At 44.4% G+C, this 13,799-nt stretch overlaps 1 protein-coding gene across 6 annotated transcripts in view; it reads right to left on the bottom strand.

Annotated features, from left to right (window-relative positions):
• Positions 1-13,799, bottom strand: part of HERC2 (E3 ubiquitin-protein ligase HERC2) — a 181,397-nt gene that overhangs the window by 5,782 nt on the left and 161,816 nt on the right. For all 6 annotated transcript variants that reach the window (XM_075689247.1, XM_075689251.1, XM_075689248.1 and 3 more), the window contains exons 66-71: positions 13,550-13,675; positions 10,075-10,349; positions 8,991-9,621; positions 5,550-6,747; positions 5,325-5,459; positions 5,080-5,242 (exon numbers count right to left, since the gene is read on the bottom strand). In XM_075689247.1, coding sequence (XP_075545362.1) covers positions 5,080-5,242; positions 5,325-5,459; positions 5,550-6,747; positions 8,991-9,621; positions 10,075-10,349; positions 13,550-13,675 — 2,528 coding nt within the window. The remainder of the gene's footprint in view (positions 1-5,079; positions 5,243-5,324; positions 5,460-5,549; positions 6,748-8,990; positions 9,622-10,074; positions 10,350-13,549; positions 13,676-13,799) is intronic.

Raw genomic sequence — 13,799 nt, 5'->3', positions numbered from 1 at the left:
TGTGAAAACGACGGCGCGCACAGCTTCTTATTCCAGTACCAGCAAATCTCCGCCCCAGTCGTCGCACGCTGCATTCACAGCTAATGATGCCACATCTATTGCAATAAACATCTTCACCTATCTGTTTTACGGTGCGTGGTCCGTAGTGCCATTGGTAGCATACTACTGCTTTTAGTAGGCAATAATTCATATGCGCTACCGTTCCCTGCTGCAGGCAGCGCAATGTAGGCATTACGTTTCCCTTCGACGGCATTCGGCATTGCCCACAAGCTCGATTTCTTTTCGGTTTCCTGTTGCCCTCTTAAAACACCCCGCAATAGGATAAAAAAACGGGTCTCGTCCCGCCGGTGCCCCACTAGCACGATGCGCGTCGGTGTCTCGTGCCACAACGATCAGTGCAACGCTTCGCATTACGTAGATGTCAACAATAGTCAAGTGTAATTTTTCAGTTACTTCGGATCCTACGTTTTCCTGGTTAGCACGTTTTCTCTCACACTTTTTTTCCAGAACGTATCAACGAGGTTCTACTGTATTTCCGATTTTGGCACTTACGATTCACCAAATGTGCCAAATGCGGTTGTCCTCAGTGAGCCGCAGTGCGCTCAGTCAGTGGACTCGTTGCAGAACCCTGCAGCGGCTGTGGTATCCACACCACGTAGCAGACCACAGCTACATGCAAATGCAGTGTTTACTTTGTACCTGACAGAGCTAGTGTGCGCGCTCACGCTCATGTGCTCCTGTCTGGCTGTGCTACGTGGTGCGGAGCAGCTTTGACTTGCACCAGTTTGACCAACGAATAGTAGCCACATCCAACTTGCACATTTTAAAGAACTCTCATTATGAAGCGAAGTCTGCCAAGGCATCTAGCGAGGAGCAGCCGGGAGCAGCCAAGTGCTGGCAAGTGTGTATGTGGTATGACCTTAAGCTTCACGTGGTTCGAGGCTATTTGAGTGCTCAAAACTAGTCCAAATTAGCGAGACCTAATGGCTACAACATTGATAAGCAGGGTGGCCAAAGTTAGTCGGCTTGTTCCAGAAGTACATAATTATTATTGAAATCCAAAAGCAGATTAGAGAGTAAGAGAGTAAATATACACAGTAACAGTAGGAAGAAGCGCACTGATCCAAACACCCTTTTTGATTGATGTCAGCTATTGGCCAATAGCAGCTGCGTATCGGAATCTGCTATATTACAAAAAAAGCATCCAGAAAAGAGCGAGGAGCAGGCTTCTGTTGAAAAGAGAATGTTTGAAAGGTGACTTCACGCTCTGCTTGTGAGCTCCATGCACTGCAAATAAATGCTAAATGGCTGGGATGATCAAAACAGTGTATGCCATCGGCCGACTGTGTTTTTTAACCAAACCCAAGGGGTGGTTCCGGGCTCCTTTAAATTTAAATTGGCTTGAGCATGCCATAGCTACAAGATGGTCCAGACTGACTCCTCACTTTCACATTTAAAAAAAATGTTTTCTAGGGTTTTATGTGCAAAACCACCAGACAGCCTGGGGTTCTTTAACATGCACCCTTTGTTTGGTTAATGAGTGTTTTTGCATTCAGCCCCCATCAGAATGGTGTCACCACGGGTGGGATTTAACCTGTGACCTCGAGCTCAGCGGCGCAACACCATAGCCACTGGGCTATGGGGCACCCTTCTGTGCACTTTTATTTTACAGTGAAAATGTGTATGGCTAGGGTTCCATGCACTTTTTGTGTTCGTGCGTCAACAATAAAAAAAGATGTGTGTGGGCCAATCCCGGAGATGGCACAATATTGGTCTGACCCGTGGCAGAAGTGAAACAGGCTTCACGTACTCTGTCTCTAACATTAATAACAAATAATAATAATAATAAATGGAATAAATCAATGAAGATTTCCATGTATTTTTCATATTTGTGCATCAACAATAAAAAAAGGTGAGCTTGGGCCAATCCTGGAGATAGTGCAATATCAGGCCAACCTGCAGCAGAGGTGAAGCAGGCTTCAAGCACTCCGCCCCTAATAATAATAACGAATAATAATAAATGAAATAAATAAAACAAGGCACATTATTTCAAGCAGATGGGTATACTGGAATCGTTTGTAAACACCACATGGACTCACGAGCAGAAGGCGTTGCCATATATGCAAAGGACGAAATGTATGTTCAACTTGAGTAAAACTTAAAGCAGCACGAAGAAGATGAAGACAACAATCAAAAACACACAACAGGACGAGCACCGTACTGCCAACTGGAAAATTTATTGAAAGATCACCCAGCAGTTGTTGCTAGTATACAGTTGTTGATAGTATAAGAGGTCAATGCCACTGGCTGTGGGGATGTCTGTGCCACACAAACGAAAGACGACATTGTGATATCCACTGTATATATATCTCCAGGCACACCCAAGTGTGGTATTGAGAAGTTGATGACCATGCACTCCGCATGGGTTAGCCGTAATGACACAACCCATGTGATCGTCGTTGGAAACTTCCATGTGGACTTTTAAAAACCAGACAAGAAATGGTTCACTCAGTTCATGCTAGAAGAGTTTGGTTTGAAGTGCCACACCAATTGAAGTCACTCAATTACTCAACCATGGTTATGTATAGATTTAAGTTTTGCCAAGATTCTCCCTAAGGCTGTAACCAAACCAGTCAGTTCAAATCACAGTAATCACAAATCTATCGTCACTACCATTACCAAATGATGAAAATAAATACATGTACCCTTGTCTAGCCCTGTGTTATGTGCTACAGCTTCGCTGGTCATTTACTTTCGCAGAGTGGAATGGCTCCAATTTTTTTTTTTCTTCTTATACAAATTGTATGAAGCAGGACAGGTGCCTGACAAGTAAAATTATACTATACTTTCAGATGGGAGAATTACAGATTTGGTGCTTTATGTTCAATTCAGTCTACTATCAACGGTTACGCTGAGTACAAGAAACACTGTATTTAATGCTGAGAATGGGAGTGCTGACTGCACATAAAATTGAAGGCAGTACAACTAGGAGGTCTACTTTAACAGAGAGCCCATATCGTTCTTAAAGTTTTGTCTGACTAAACCTCCAGGATGCCATTCTGCCCTGAGAGGTCACTGCAATAGCATTGTTAGATTTGCTATTTTCACAGAGGATACTCATCAAAGCCATGCTACAAGAGCAATCCTCTTATCCCCCTTGAGCCCTCTTGGGGTGCCCTCTGGGCTGGTAAACTACAGCTGGAGAAACTCTGTCCTACAGGAATAGTGAGCTTAGGGGGTACATATTAGCACAACATGGAAATAAAAACTTAGAAGGAGGGAGTAGGAAACAACAATGCGAGCGCTAAACTCAGTTTAGAGCTCGCTGTGTTCTTGCGTACTCCCTCCGCCTAAATCTTTATTTCCATGTCACATTCATACTATAAGTGCTCGCTCTGTTCTTTCTCCATCCTACTAAGTATTCATTTCCACGTCACACTAATATTTACCCCTAGACTTGAACCAACTTGCCCAGCAACATGTTCAACTCGAACAGTGAGCTTGCAACTTACTATCCATGCGCGAAAAAAAAAAAAGGGAAAGAAAGAAAGAAAGCTGTGCACCTTGTCTATCACTCAACTGTTTTCACAAGCAAAACAGTGCACTAATTCAATCAAATTTCAGTCTTGTCATTCTCAATGTGGCTTAAGAAGGGCTTTTCTTTTCAGCAAACAAGTAGATTCAAACTTCTCAGATATATTGAAACAGCAGCTTGGGGCAGACAATGCACACAAGAATGCAAAATGGATGCTGCTGTGCTGCTTCTTCAATAATGTGTTGAACCAATTAGGCCATCAACTCATGCTACTCTGACATTTTATTGCAAGTACAGTCAAACCTCAATATAACAAAGTCAGCAAAACTGGCAATTTGCTTAATTGTAATGAAATTCAATCTTTTATGCAAATAAGTACAGCCGCCGATGGATCTTTCTTACATGGAAGGGGCCGCAAGATTATTCAAATTATCGGGCAATCGGAAAAAGTGAACTTGAATGAGAAAAAACAACAACTAATTTTGTTGAATTTGAGAGTAGGTGACGAAAGATGTGGTTTCATGCTGTGTCAATGATATCTGCATATAGGCGGTACAAAGCGAAACCAGCCAAGCTTTCGTGTCCACTCCACCCCTCCGGTTGATAGTGCCACCCGCAGTGGGACATCGCTATCGTGAAAAGTGCCGACAGCGTAGGGAGCGAATGCTTTGTTTGCCTCTTGTTTTAACGCATCTTCAAAGCTCGACATTATGCAACCTCCAGCACTAAATGTGCAGGATGACAACCTACGATGCCATGCCATCTCAGCTTGCCCAGTCTTTGCACACATGGCTGATTAACTCAGTGTGCTGGCTGCACACTGACAGCCATGCACAGTCATAGCCGTGCTAGAAAAAAAGACGAGCGCCAACCTGCCCCTCTGCCCCTTGGCCTCGTGCGCACTTCATCGTGTTACCATGAGCTTGCTCTCCTTTTCCCCTGCTCATGCAGGAAGATGGCGCTCATCAAGCCACCATTCTTCTCGCCTCACCTTCACATGGTTTCACTTGCGCCTAAAGGACACAGCACGCAGATCATAATACGAACTTATCGGACTTTGACTATATATGGGACATGACGCTGCTCTGCTCCGGCGGTCGCTCTCGGTGGCGCAGCTCACGATTGTAGAGATGCGTTTGCAAGCAGCCACATGTAAGTGAACCATTTTACCATCTGCGCCTGCGGAAGATTCCATTTATTGTCTCGATATTTCTTCGCGGTGGCAGTATAGTTTAATTATATTGAAATCATGTATAAACACACTTCATTATATTGAGGCTTAGAATACATGGTGTTCTACGGTTAAGAAGCTATAAAACGTCAAATACTCCATTATATAGAAAATTTCGTTATATCAAAGTTTGTTATATTAAGGTTAAGCTGTATTAAATTGTTTCCATGAGTTATTTCATAGGGCACTAAGGTGACGTTCTCATCACAAGAGTCTGCAGATGGCATGCCCATAGAAAATGAAAAGTTAAATATGCTTTAACAGCATAGTGGAGAAAATAAACATCAATCATGTGGAGCAAAACAGCACTTGCCTATAGTTGAGGGCAAGCCGCACATATTCAGCACGGTTTTCCACAGTTGCTCTCTGGTATTTGGCACTGAGCCGAACTTCCTGGCCAGTCGCACTATGTGTTGCAAAAGGCATGTCTAATTTCTGGAAAGCTTCAGGCTCCATGTCTCGGATGCACATGAGACCTGCGTCAGCAAATAAGCGTTATGGCAGTGTAGAGAATCAGACAATTGTAATGCTGACAAAGTAATAGAGACTTGTTCTAACCTGGCACATAGTCTCGATCCACTTCATTAAGGTCAGCAGGTGTCAGAGGAAGGCCAACCAACTGCTTCCATACAGGTTCAGCCAAGTTCAAGCTCAATGGGCTCCCAGTACGAATCGCAATGCCCATGAGTATTCCTGAAAAAGCGGCACATTGTTACCAAGCCCACTCAAACATTAAAAATGAAATGCAGAAGAATGTGAGGGGAGACTAGAGGCACAACATACCTAGGAAACGGAACATGCTAAGATGTATCGGCAATGTTGCTGCTGGATTAAGCAAGAAGCAGTCACGGTTGGTTCCTGCCTCATCACGGCCATTTGGAGTCAAGATCAGCAGAGGGAGGGAGCCATTCTGAAGCTCATCACACATCTCGGCAATTGACTCACTATAGCCTCCTCCACAGTCATCCACACTTTCACCAACAAATTTGACTTTCCACACACGATGAGGCAGCAAAAGGTTTTCTTGAGTCAGTAATGACATCTTTGACACCATCTGCCCAAAGACGGACTTTGTTCCATGGAGTCCAGCTAATCCATTCTTGGACCTTGAGCGCTTGACCTGAATTCTATTCAGCTCTACGACAGGACCATGTTGCCGATCTCTGACCATAGTGGCTTGAACCACCTTTCGAAAGGCACCTTCTTTTCCTGAGAGCACCAGCAGGCCTCTCAGCTGATTGAGTCCTTCCTGCTGTATTTCATTTGATCCCGAAAGGTCAAACATAGAGAGTGAGGGGCAGAATAGCTCAGAAAAATGGTAGAGCAATGCGTAACGGTTGCGCAATGTTGGTATAGGGATGTCCTGAAGAAGGTCGTATTCCAATGGTACAGCAGGTGGAATTCTTCCGCAAGCACCTGCCGTGCTTGGGTTGCATGTAGACCAGGCCACAGTGTGTGCAGAACCACAGGATACCCGGTTGATCTTTTTTCCCTGCAAAGCAGCGACCAAGCGAGGCTTGTGGATGGCGTTAACAGTGCCATCACCTAGCTGACCCTCGTCGTTGTCACCCCATGTGTAGACTTCTCCTGTGTCAGTGCATGCAACGCAGTGTAGCGAACCAACAGCAATGCAAATGACCTTCTTGCCTTGCAGGGCAGCCACCCTCTTAGGCCGGCGAACATGGTCATCGGTGCCATGTCCGAGGCGATGGTAGTCTCCTTTTCCCCAAGTGTATACACAGCCTGAACTTGTCAAAGCCACTGAAAACTGGGAACCGCACTCGACTCGTATCACACCCATGCCTTGTAAGAGGTCCACACGAAGCGGTACTTTGCAGCCATCAGAGCCACCTCGGCCCAGTTTGCCATAGTCCCCGTCTCCCCAGGACCACACACAGTCATCATCTGTCACACAGAGTGTCTGAGCGTCACCACTGCCACAGGCCACACAGCGAACTCGCCACCCAGAGAGGGCTTCCACCTGTAATCACAACCAGAGCCAAGAAATGCAGTCAGAACACAAATAAAGGCTTAGATGCACCTCCACCCTCCCTTCACACAACACTGAACTGAAGGCACAAAATGATGAGCATGAGCCAGCAGTTTAAGCTCAAAGGTTTCTGTAAACCATGATAGCCTAAAATGAAAATACAGACAACTTCCATTCATTTGACCTTCGCAGGAAAGATGAAATTGACCTAACTATCTGGTGGGCCGAACTAAAAACAAGATGCAGAACAAATACCAAAATGCACTGCTGGTTCATTTGGAAGTATTTGCCCTATTCTAACTCACCCTCGAATCAAACATGCACCTGCTTTCTGTGTGTACAAAGTAGAAAACTAACATAGAAATGACATTAAATGGGCCCTGAAACACTTTTTAGATAATCAAAGAATGACCTCATTGTTAAAGGGTGCCGTCTCACGAATCTCATGGCGCAAAAAATTTTCAAATCCTTCAAATATTAGTGGAGTTATTGCACCAATACGTGGTTCCTCCCTCTTGTCGTCTCTACTACCGTGCTGGAAGCTACATGGGGGGAAGCCAAGGGGAAAAGTACCACTCTAAAGTTGAGTGTCTCAGCAATGAAATGGCTACACAGCTACGCACAACTGTTGTGTGCAGACCAGCAGGGCAAATATGAAATAATTTTTAAGTATTTTTCAGATCACAGACATACATATGTTTCATTTAACTCAGAATTAGCAATTATGCATTACTGAGAACGTTCTTGAAATCACAGAATCAGCCAACAGCTGTTGGGGCATCCAGCTGCTTGCAATGATGCTGCATGACGACACTGCAGAAGCGAGAGCAAGCAATTTATCGCTGTTTTAGACACAAGATCATAATTTCCCTGCTGCATGCAGTGCAATAATATTTGGCTCACATGTTCACAGCAGCATGTTGCATGCTGATTGGCAATGTTTTCTTAATATGTTCAAAAGGTATTGCACGGCCCTTTTAAAGATCCAAAATAAACTAGAAATGTAATGCATACACAATTTTTTAGCAAGAAAAACTTGGAGGATGCTTAAGCTTCACCTTTAAGAGTGGGACGCGATAGCATTAAAAGATCCCTACTGCTTCTCACGCTTTCTGGCAACTGCAGCGTATGTGCGTATGTAACCAGGAAACTCGCGGTGAATGCTATGCACGAAGGCAGGCTTTCTTGTAGAAACACGGCCTCTTGCATGGGCCGCGATGCGGCGGAGGCAAGTGCCATCTGAAGGTGTTTCAAGGAAGCGGGCGTGCTGCTCCGTGGACTCACAGATATTTGCACGCCAGCATGCGCAAGTGGCAGGTGCCATCTCCGGTCTATGCATTGTAGAAACACTGGAAATGGGTTTGCTTTGAGTTTTCGCGTAACAGAATTATGCTTTCTCGTATATTCAAATTACAATCCGAGAGCTATCATGTCTGTAGGTTGTATGTAAGTTGTAGTTTACGATTTTTCCATGTATTTTTCCACATGGAAAGCCTGGCGCATGGAAATTTGATGCAGGATGTGGGACACTGATGCTGGATTTTCTGTGACACGGGCTCCTTAACGCTATCGTGTTAAAAAGTGGGCAAAGATCTAATACATGTAGCACAACGACAGCTGCTCTTCAACACAGCCGCAATCCAGCCGTGCTTTGCAGCCAAGCATAGGCACGCCGCAAATACAGCTTAGGTTTTGTATCTGATTGATTGCAACGTGCTGGCAATTTTTGGCCCAATTCTCTTAGTAAAATGAGGCGTGCGTTAAAATCGAGTGAATAGCGAATTCACACTGTGAGCTACAATTATTGCTTGAAAATCTTCCTATGGCCAAGAATAAGTGTTTTCATGGGAGATGACACGGTGTGCATTAAAATCAAGTGACTAGCATAATCACACACTGTGAGCTACAATTATTGGTTGAAAATCTTCCTATGGCCAAGAATAAGTGTTTTCACGGGAAATGACATGTTCAATGCATTCACTGTCCCCTAATAAGCTCTGCCAAGACATGCTGCCCCTAAAGGGGTTGCTATTGGGGTCACCATCGGGGTAAGGTGTGAGCACGCTAACGGGTCAAGGTGGAGGCCAACTTTAGGATCGAAATAACAAAAGACTTGGCTCATAGAGATGAATGGGCACTGGCCGGGACATTTGGTCGGGATCGAATTAATCGGAGTCGAATTAATGGGAGTCTACTGTACATAGGGTACTTCTTCAATTAGAAAGGTAACATACCTTCTTTGGTCTGAGCTGATCATCACTGTCTCCATGCCCGAGTCGTCCGTAGCGGCCTTTACCCCATGTGTAGAGTTCACCACTGGCAGTGATGCAGGCACTGTGAGCGCCTCCACAGGCAACATCCACTACCTCCTTGCCTCTCAAGCTTTCGATCACTCTGGGTCGCTCACATGAGCTTTTGTTGCCATGGCCAAGCTTACCATCATCGCCCTCTCCCCAGGAGTAAACCTCCCCTTCAGCTGACAGAGCAAGGCAGTGCTTTCCTCCAGAGTTCACCACCACTTTCTTGATGAACACATGCTGCAGGCTCTCCAGGAGTGTTGGGCATGATACAGAGTCAGTGCCGCCAATACCCAGCCTTCCACCTGCACCATAGCCTGTAGCATACACTTTGCCATCAGCAGTGACAGCAAAGAGGGTCTGTTCGCCTCCGACAACTTGAACAGGCCGCAGCGCACTCAGTGCTTCACAGGGCATAGGCAATTTGACCTTGGCACCTTCTACACCACCTAGCTGGCCCCTGTGATTGTGGCCCCAGCCTAGAATGGTGCCGCTCCAACCCCAGGAAAGAGTCCAGTCTTCTGGACGCCTGTTAACCCAGTGGATCAGCTGCTCATCATGCTCCTGCCTGAAAATAAAATAATAGTGCACATCTGGCACTGGAAAGATGCTTCACGACATGAACAAACCTGCGGCTACAGGAGATTAGTAAGGCTCAACAGCCAGGCATGACTGTGGCAGAAATTTCAGAGCTTTTAGCTTAATGTTTTCCATGGCCCACTCTCCTCACAGGTACCAGCACCAGCAGACAGCTGCACTTGTTTCACAGCTTTAACTAACCATTTACTGCAAAGGCATCAGCTTGCTGCAGTTAGCTCAGCTTTGAAATGACAGCGACCCCAAAGGACACCACTTTGCATTTCACTAAGCCAACAGCTAATAAATGTTTCTAGATAAATTCTCTATTTCTGGTGCAGAGTTCTGCACCAGCAACTCATGGTAGTGTTCAAAGTACTGCTGTGAAGCCTGGATCCAAAAGTCAAGCAATAATTCCACATCAGGAAAAGCTTGCAGTACACACCTAAAGATAGTGTGCTCTTCATGGTCTCTGAACATGGCTGCTTCATCATCTGTTTCTCGGTCATTCACAAATGCTGCATCAGATGGGTCATGTGCTAGCTCCTGAATGCGCTGGCGCACCTCAAGGCAGAAGGAAGTTGGCAGAGAAGTGCGGTGCACAAGAGCCTTTGCAACTCGAGATGCAGCACAGTAACGTCGAAACCATGCCCAGCGGTGACTGTCACCAGAGCAAGGGAGGGAGTCAAGTCCAAGGTCACATGCCAGTGCTGCCAGGACCTAGAATGAAACAGTACCCATGCTGCTAATTAAAAGTGATGGCCTGCCTTTCTTCGTTGATCAGCTGCTGTGTGTACAATGGCACACAACAATAGCAGCTTAAAGGGACACTAAAGGCAAATACTAAGTCAAGCTAAAGTGATAGATTAGTGCTCAAGAATCTCTAAGGTGTCAATATTATCGCATACAGAGTCTTACTAATTGAGAAATTGAGATAAATGCAGGACATGATTAAAGACTCCCCGGGGACATTCAAGCACTTGCCCGATAATGAAAGCACTCCTCAATTAAATTCTGTCGCTAGCACTCAACTACTCGATGCAAAAAACATCCGTATTGTATTATAAGACGAAATAAAATGCTACTTGTCCAGTTCTATCTCATATTTAGAAAAAAGAACTCATTGAATTTACCGTTGACAACGACCTGAGTGGTCGAAAGGTTTCGTTTTCGCTCAACTCTGTGCCGCCCCACGCTTTCACTTTTCAATGGATTTGTTATCACCTAGTGCTGCGCTGGTTTTACTGGCTCACGAAACTCGCACAAACTGCAAGTAGCAGAGAATTCAACTTCCATTTAATATTGCGGGATGCCCGAACGGTCTACGCCACTTGACCGAAAAGCAGCTGCAGCGGCGAATCCACCACTCATACTTGGCTTGGTGCCGCCGTCTGTCGGGAGCCGTTTTACTCATCGACGGCAGCAAAGGGTGGTGATGGCGTATGCAACGTCACCACTCCCCCGGTTGAATGGCGGGAGATTTGAATTTGGAAAAAGGTATTCGGACCCTTCAGATGCAATTTTCTTGTAAACTAAGTCTTTTCTGGGCACGAAACAAGCATTGCAATATTTCTGGAAGGGTATGTAAACAGTCTATGCCGACTTAGTATTTGCCTTTAGTGCCCCTATAAAGGCAAAACCAGCAATAAAAATAATCCTTAAAGGTGTCAAATACATCCACAGAACTGATTGGCCATGTCTTCCAATTGAACCTCTGCTACAAGATTAATATATGTGCATAGTGTGTGAGAGAAAGCAGTCCAAAACTAGATCTATGGATGTTTGCTCTCGATGCCATTATGCGGTCATACAGCAGGTTCACTTTTTGCTTGCTTCTGACAATGTTTTACATCAGGAAAATTGCTGGAGTGGCTGGGTTGGTGTTTTTTAAGTATGCTGCACATGAAAAGGCTGATGCTGTTACAATATTAAATGTTCGTTTAGACAGCTTAAGCAGGGAGTCCAAATTTTAGGACTCAACAAAACTCGCAGCTGAAAAAAAAATTGTAACCTGTTTTCCAGCAGACTTTTAGTGACGTGAAGACATAAAAGATGTGCTGAAACTTAAAATTAAAAAATTACATTATGGGATTTTACGTGCCAAAACCCCAATCTGATTATGAGGCATGCCATAGTGAGGGACTCCGGAATAATTTGGATCACCATCCCGGGATCAAATCCTGGCCGCCATGGCCAGGATTTGATCCCGCGGGCCAGGATTTGATCCCGCGACTTCGTGCTTAGCAGACGTATGTGCTGAAACTGAGTTTTTAGTAGGCAGAAAATACTGGCACTAGAAGAAGTTAATAAGCTGCTCAAGCCTTCAATATAGGAACATGAACCTTTAGGAGCACCCACAAGTGGTGGTGTTGCTGCTTTGTAGAGTTGATTTGAAAACTTTTAGTAATAAGTTGATAATTCCCATAAAAAGCATGTGCAATATAAGACTATTTATCATTCTCTTTCCTGATAAAACACAGAAGTTATTTGTTCACTTTCACTTGAAATTTGTTCTATTAGATAGCATGCCCATTTGAAAAAGTACAATTTCTTGCTCACATTTCATACTGTGTTCACGCTGCAACTAAAATAGTATAATTATTGCTTGATCGTATGATCATTAAGCAATGACTATGATCTTGGCTATGATCACAGCTCAATGAAACACCATAAGCAACAAAAAGTGACAACAGTAGTGCCTGGGGGGCATGCAAGCATATATTTGAACAGCAAGAGGGTCTTTAACATTTTTTTTTAAACAGGAGGGTTCATGTTAAATATCACTACTGGTTATATTTGTGCCTTATTTCTAACCTTATAGAAATGTTGAACAAGATAATTACATTTAGAAAAATGAAAACTTAACAAAGCCCTCTTTTCAATGGCCTCAGACACTCAACACCATAGCCAAGTCATACACCCGTGTCAAGCGGGCGAGTAAAGTGCACTTACGGGGAGTGCACTCAGGGACCTTGAGTGACACTTTAGGCTATGTGGTGCTAAATGATAAAGCAGAGTGCACTCGCACTTAAAAAAAAAAGAGGCGACAGACTAAAATTATGTTTTTTGAATATGTAGATTAAAATTTAAGCAATCTTCTAAAAAGCGATTGCTTTAGTTGTATTATAAATAAAAAACAATCTTAATCTGTATTTACTCAACAAAAAACAGAAAATATTTTTTATCATAAGAGCATTACATGTCAAGGCTAGCCGAAATGAATGCCTAGCCAATCCAGAACAAGACGGTGGCATGCGACGAGGCGGCATTTGATCCTGCTAGAACACAATATCAGCGAGTTCTGTTCTGATTATCTTGTTAAAAGCTATTTAACAGTTAGAACAAACTTCTGTGTCCTTTTCCTATGCATTACATTTTGTATCATTGAAACTGCTGGCGGCGAGGCTACACACTCGGCCAGCAAAGTGCGTTCCGTGAATGCACTCCAACCGGAGTACACTCCGCTAGCGACGTTTAGATTTGGGAAAATGCACTTAAATCCGAGTGCACTCTCTGTAAGTGCACTTAACTTGCCCGCTTGACAGGGGTATTAACTACCGTGTTCTCAAACTGGTCTCAACTTCAAGCTTTCTCTTGAGTCCACTGAGTGGAGCACAGCGTCACCTCTTGACTGAAGAAGACACCAAGTTTCATTAGTGCTCATCAGTAGGTCTTGTGATGAGGAGTTGCTTCAGAATACATCTGTACTCCAGTGCAACTGAATAGAGAGACTCGGAGCACTGGGTTACATAACTTTCACTTTGGAATCACCACGGTATGCCATTAAAGCGCAGTAACTGCCTCAGTCAAGAGGCGGTGCTGCCATCCACTTTCTCCAGTCAAGGCAGAGCGTCAAGAGAAGGGATGTTTCCAGAATACAGGGGTTAACGATCTTTCACCCAGTTTCAACAAATGCACACCTTGAAGAAGTTGCTATGCATCAGATGTTTCCCACCACGAACAATGGGATCTTCATATTCAAACTGGCGAAGCAATGTCTCAGGAAGGGCTTTGAGTAGGCACACAAGAGCTGTGTCACTGGAACCCTGCGATGTGACAAAGCATCATACAAGCAAAATGTACCTCCAAGAAACATTTGTGAAACCATGTGCAATACAAATGAACCTACGCCAATATAGCTAAGTATACTGCTTCTTCATATATTGCTTT

The sequence above is a fragment of the Dermacentor variabilis genome, chromosome 4 (assembly GCF_050947875.1).
Source record: "Dermacentor variabilis isolate Ectoservices chromosome 4, ASM5094787v1, whole genome shotgun sequence".
Classification (NCBI taxonomy): Eukaryota; Metazoa; Arthropoda; class Arachnida; order Ixodida; family Ixodidae; genus Dermacentor; species Dermacentor variabilis.
Note: the sequence above shows the minus strand (reverse complement) of the source record. Positions and strands in the feature narration are given on the sequence as shown.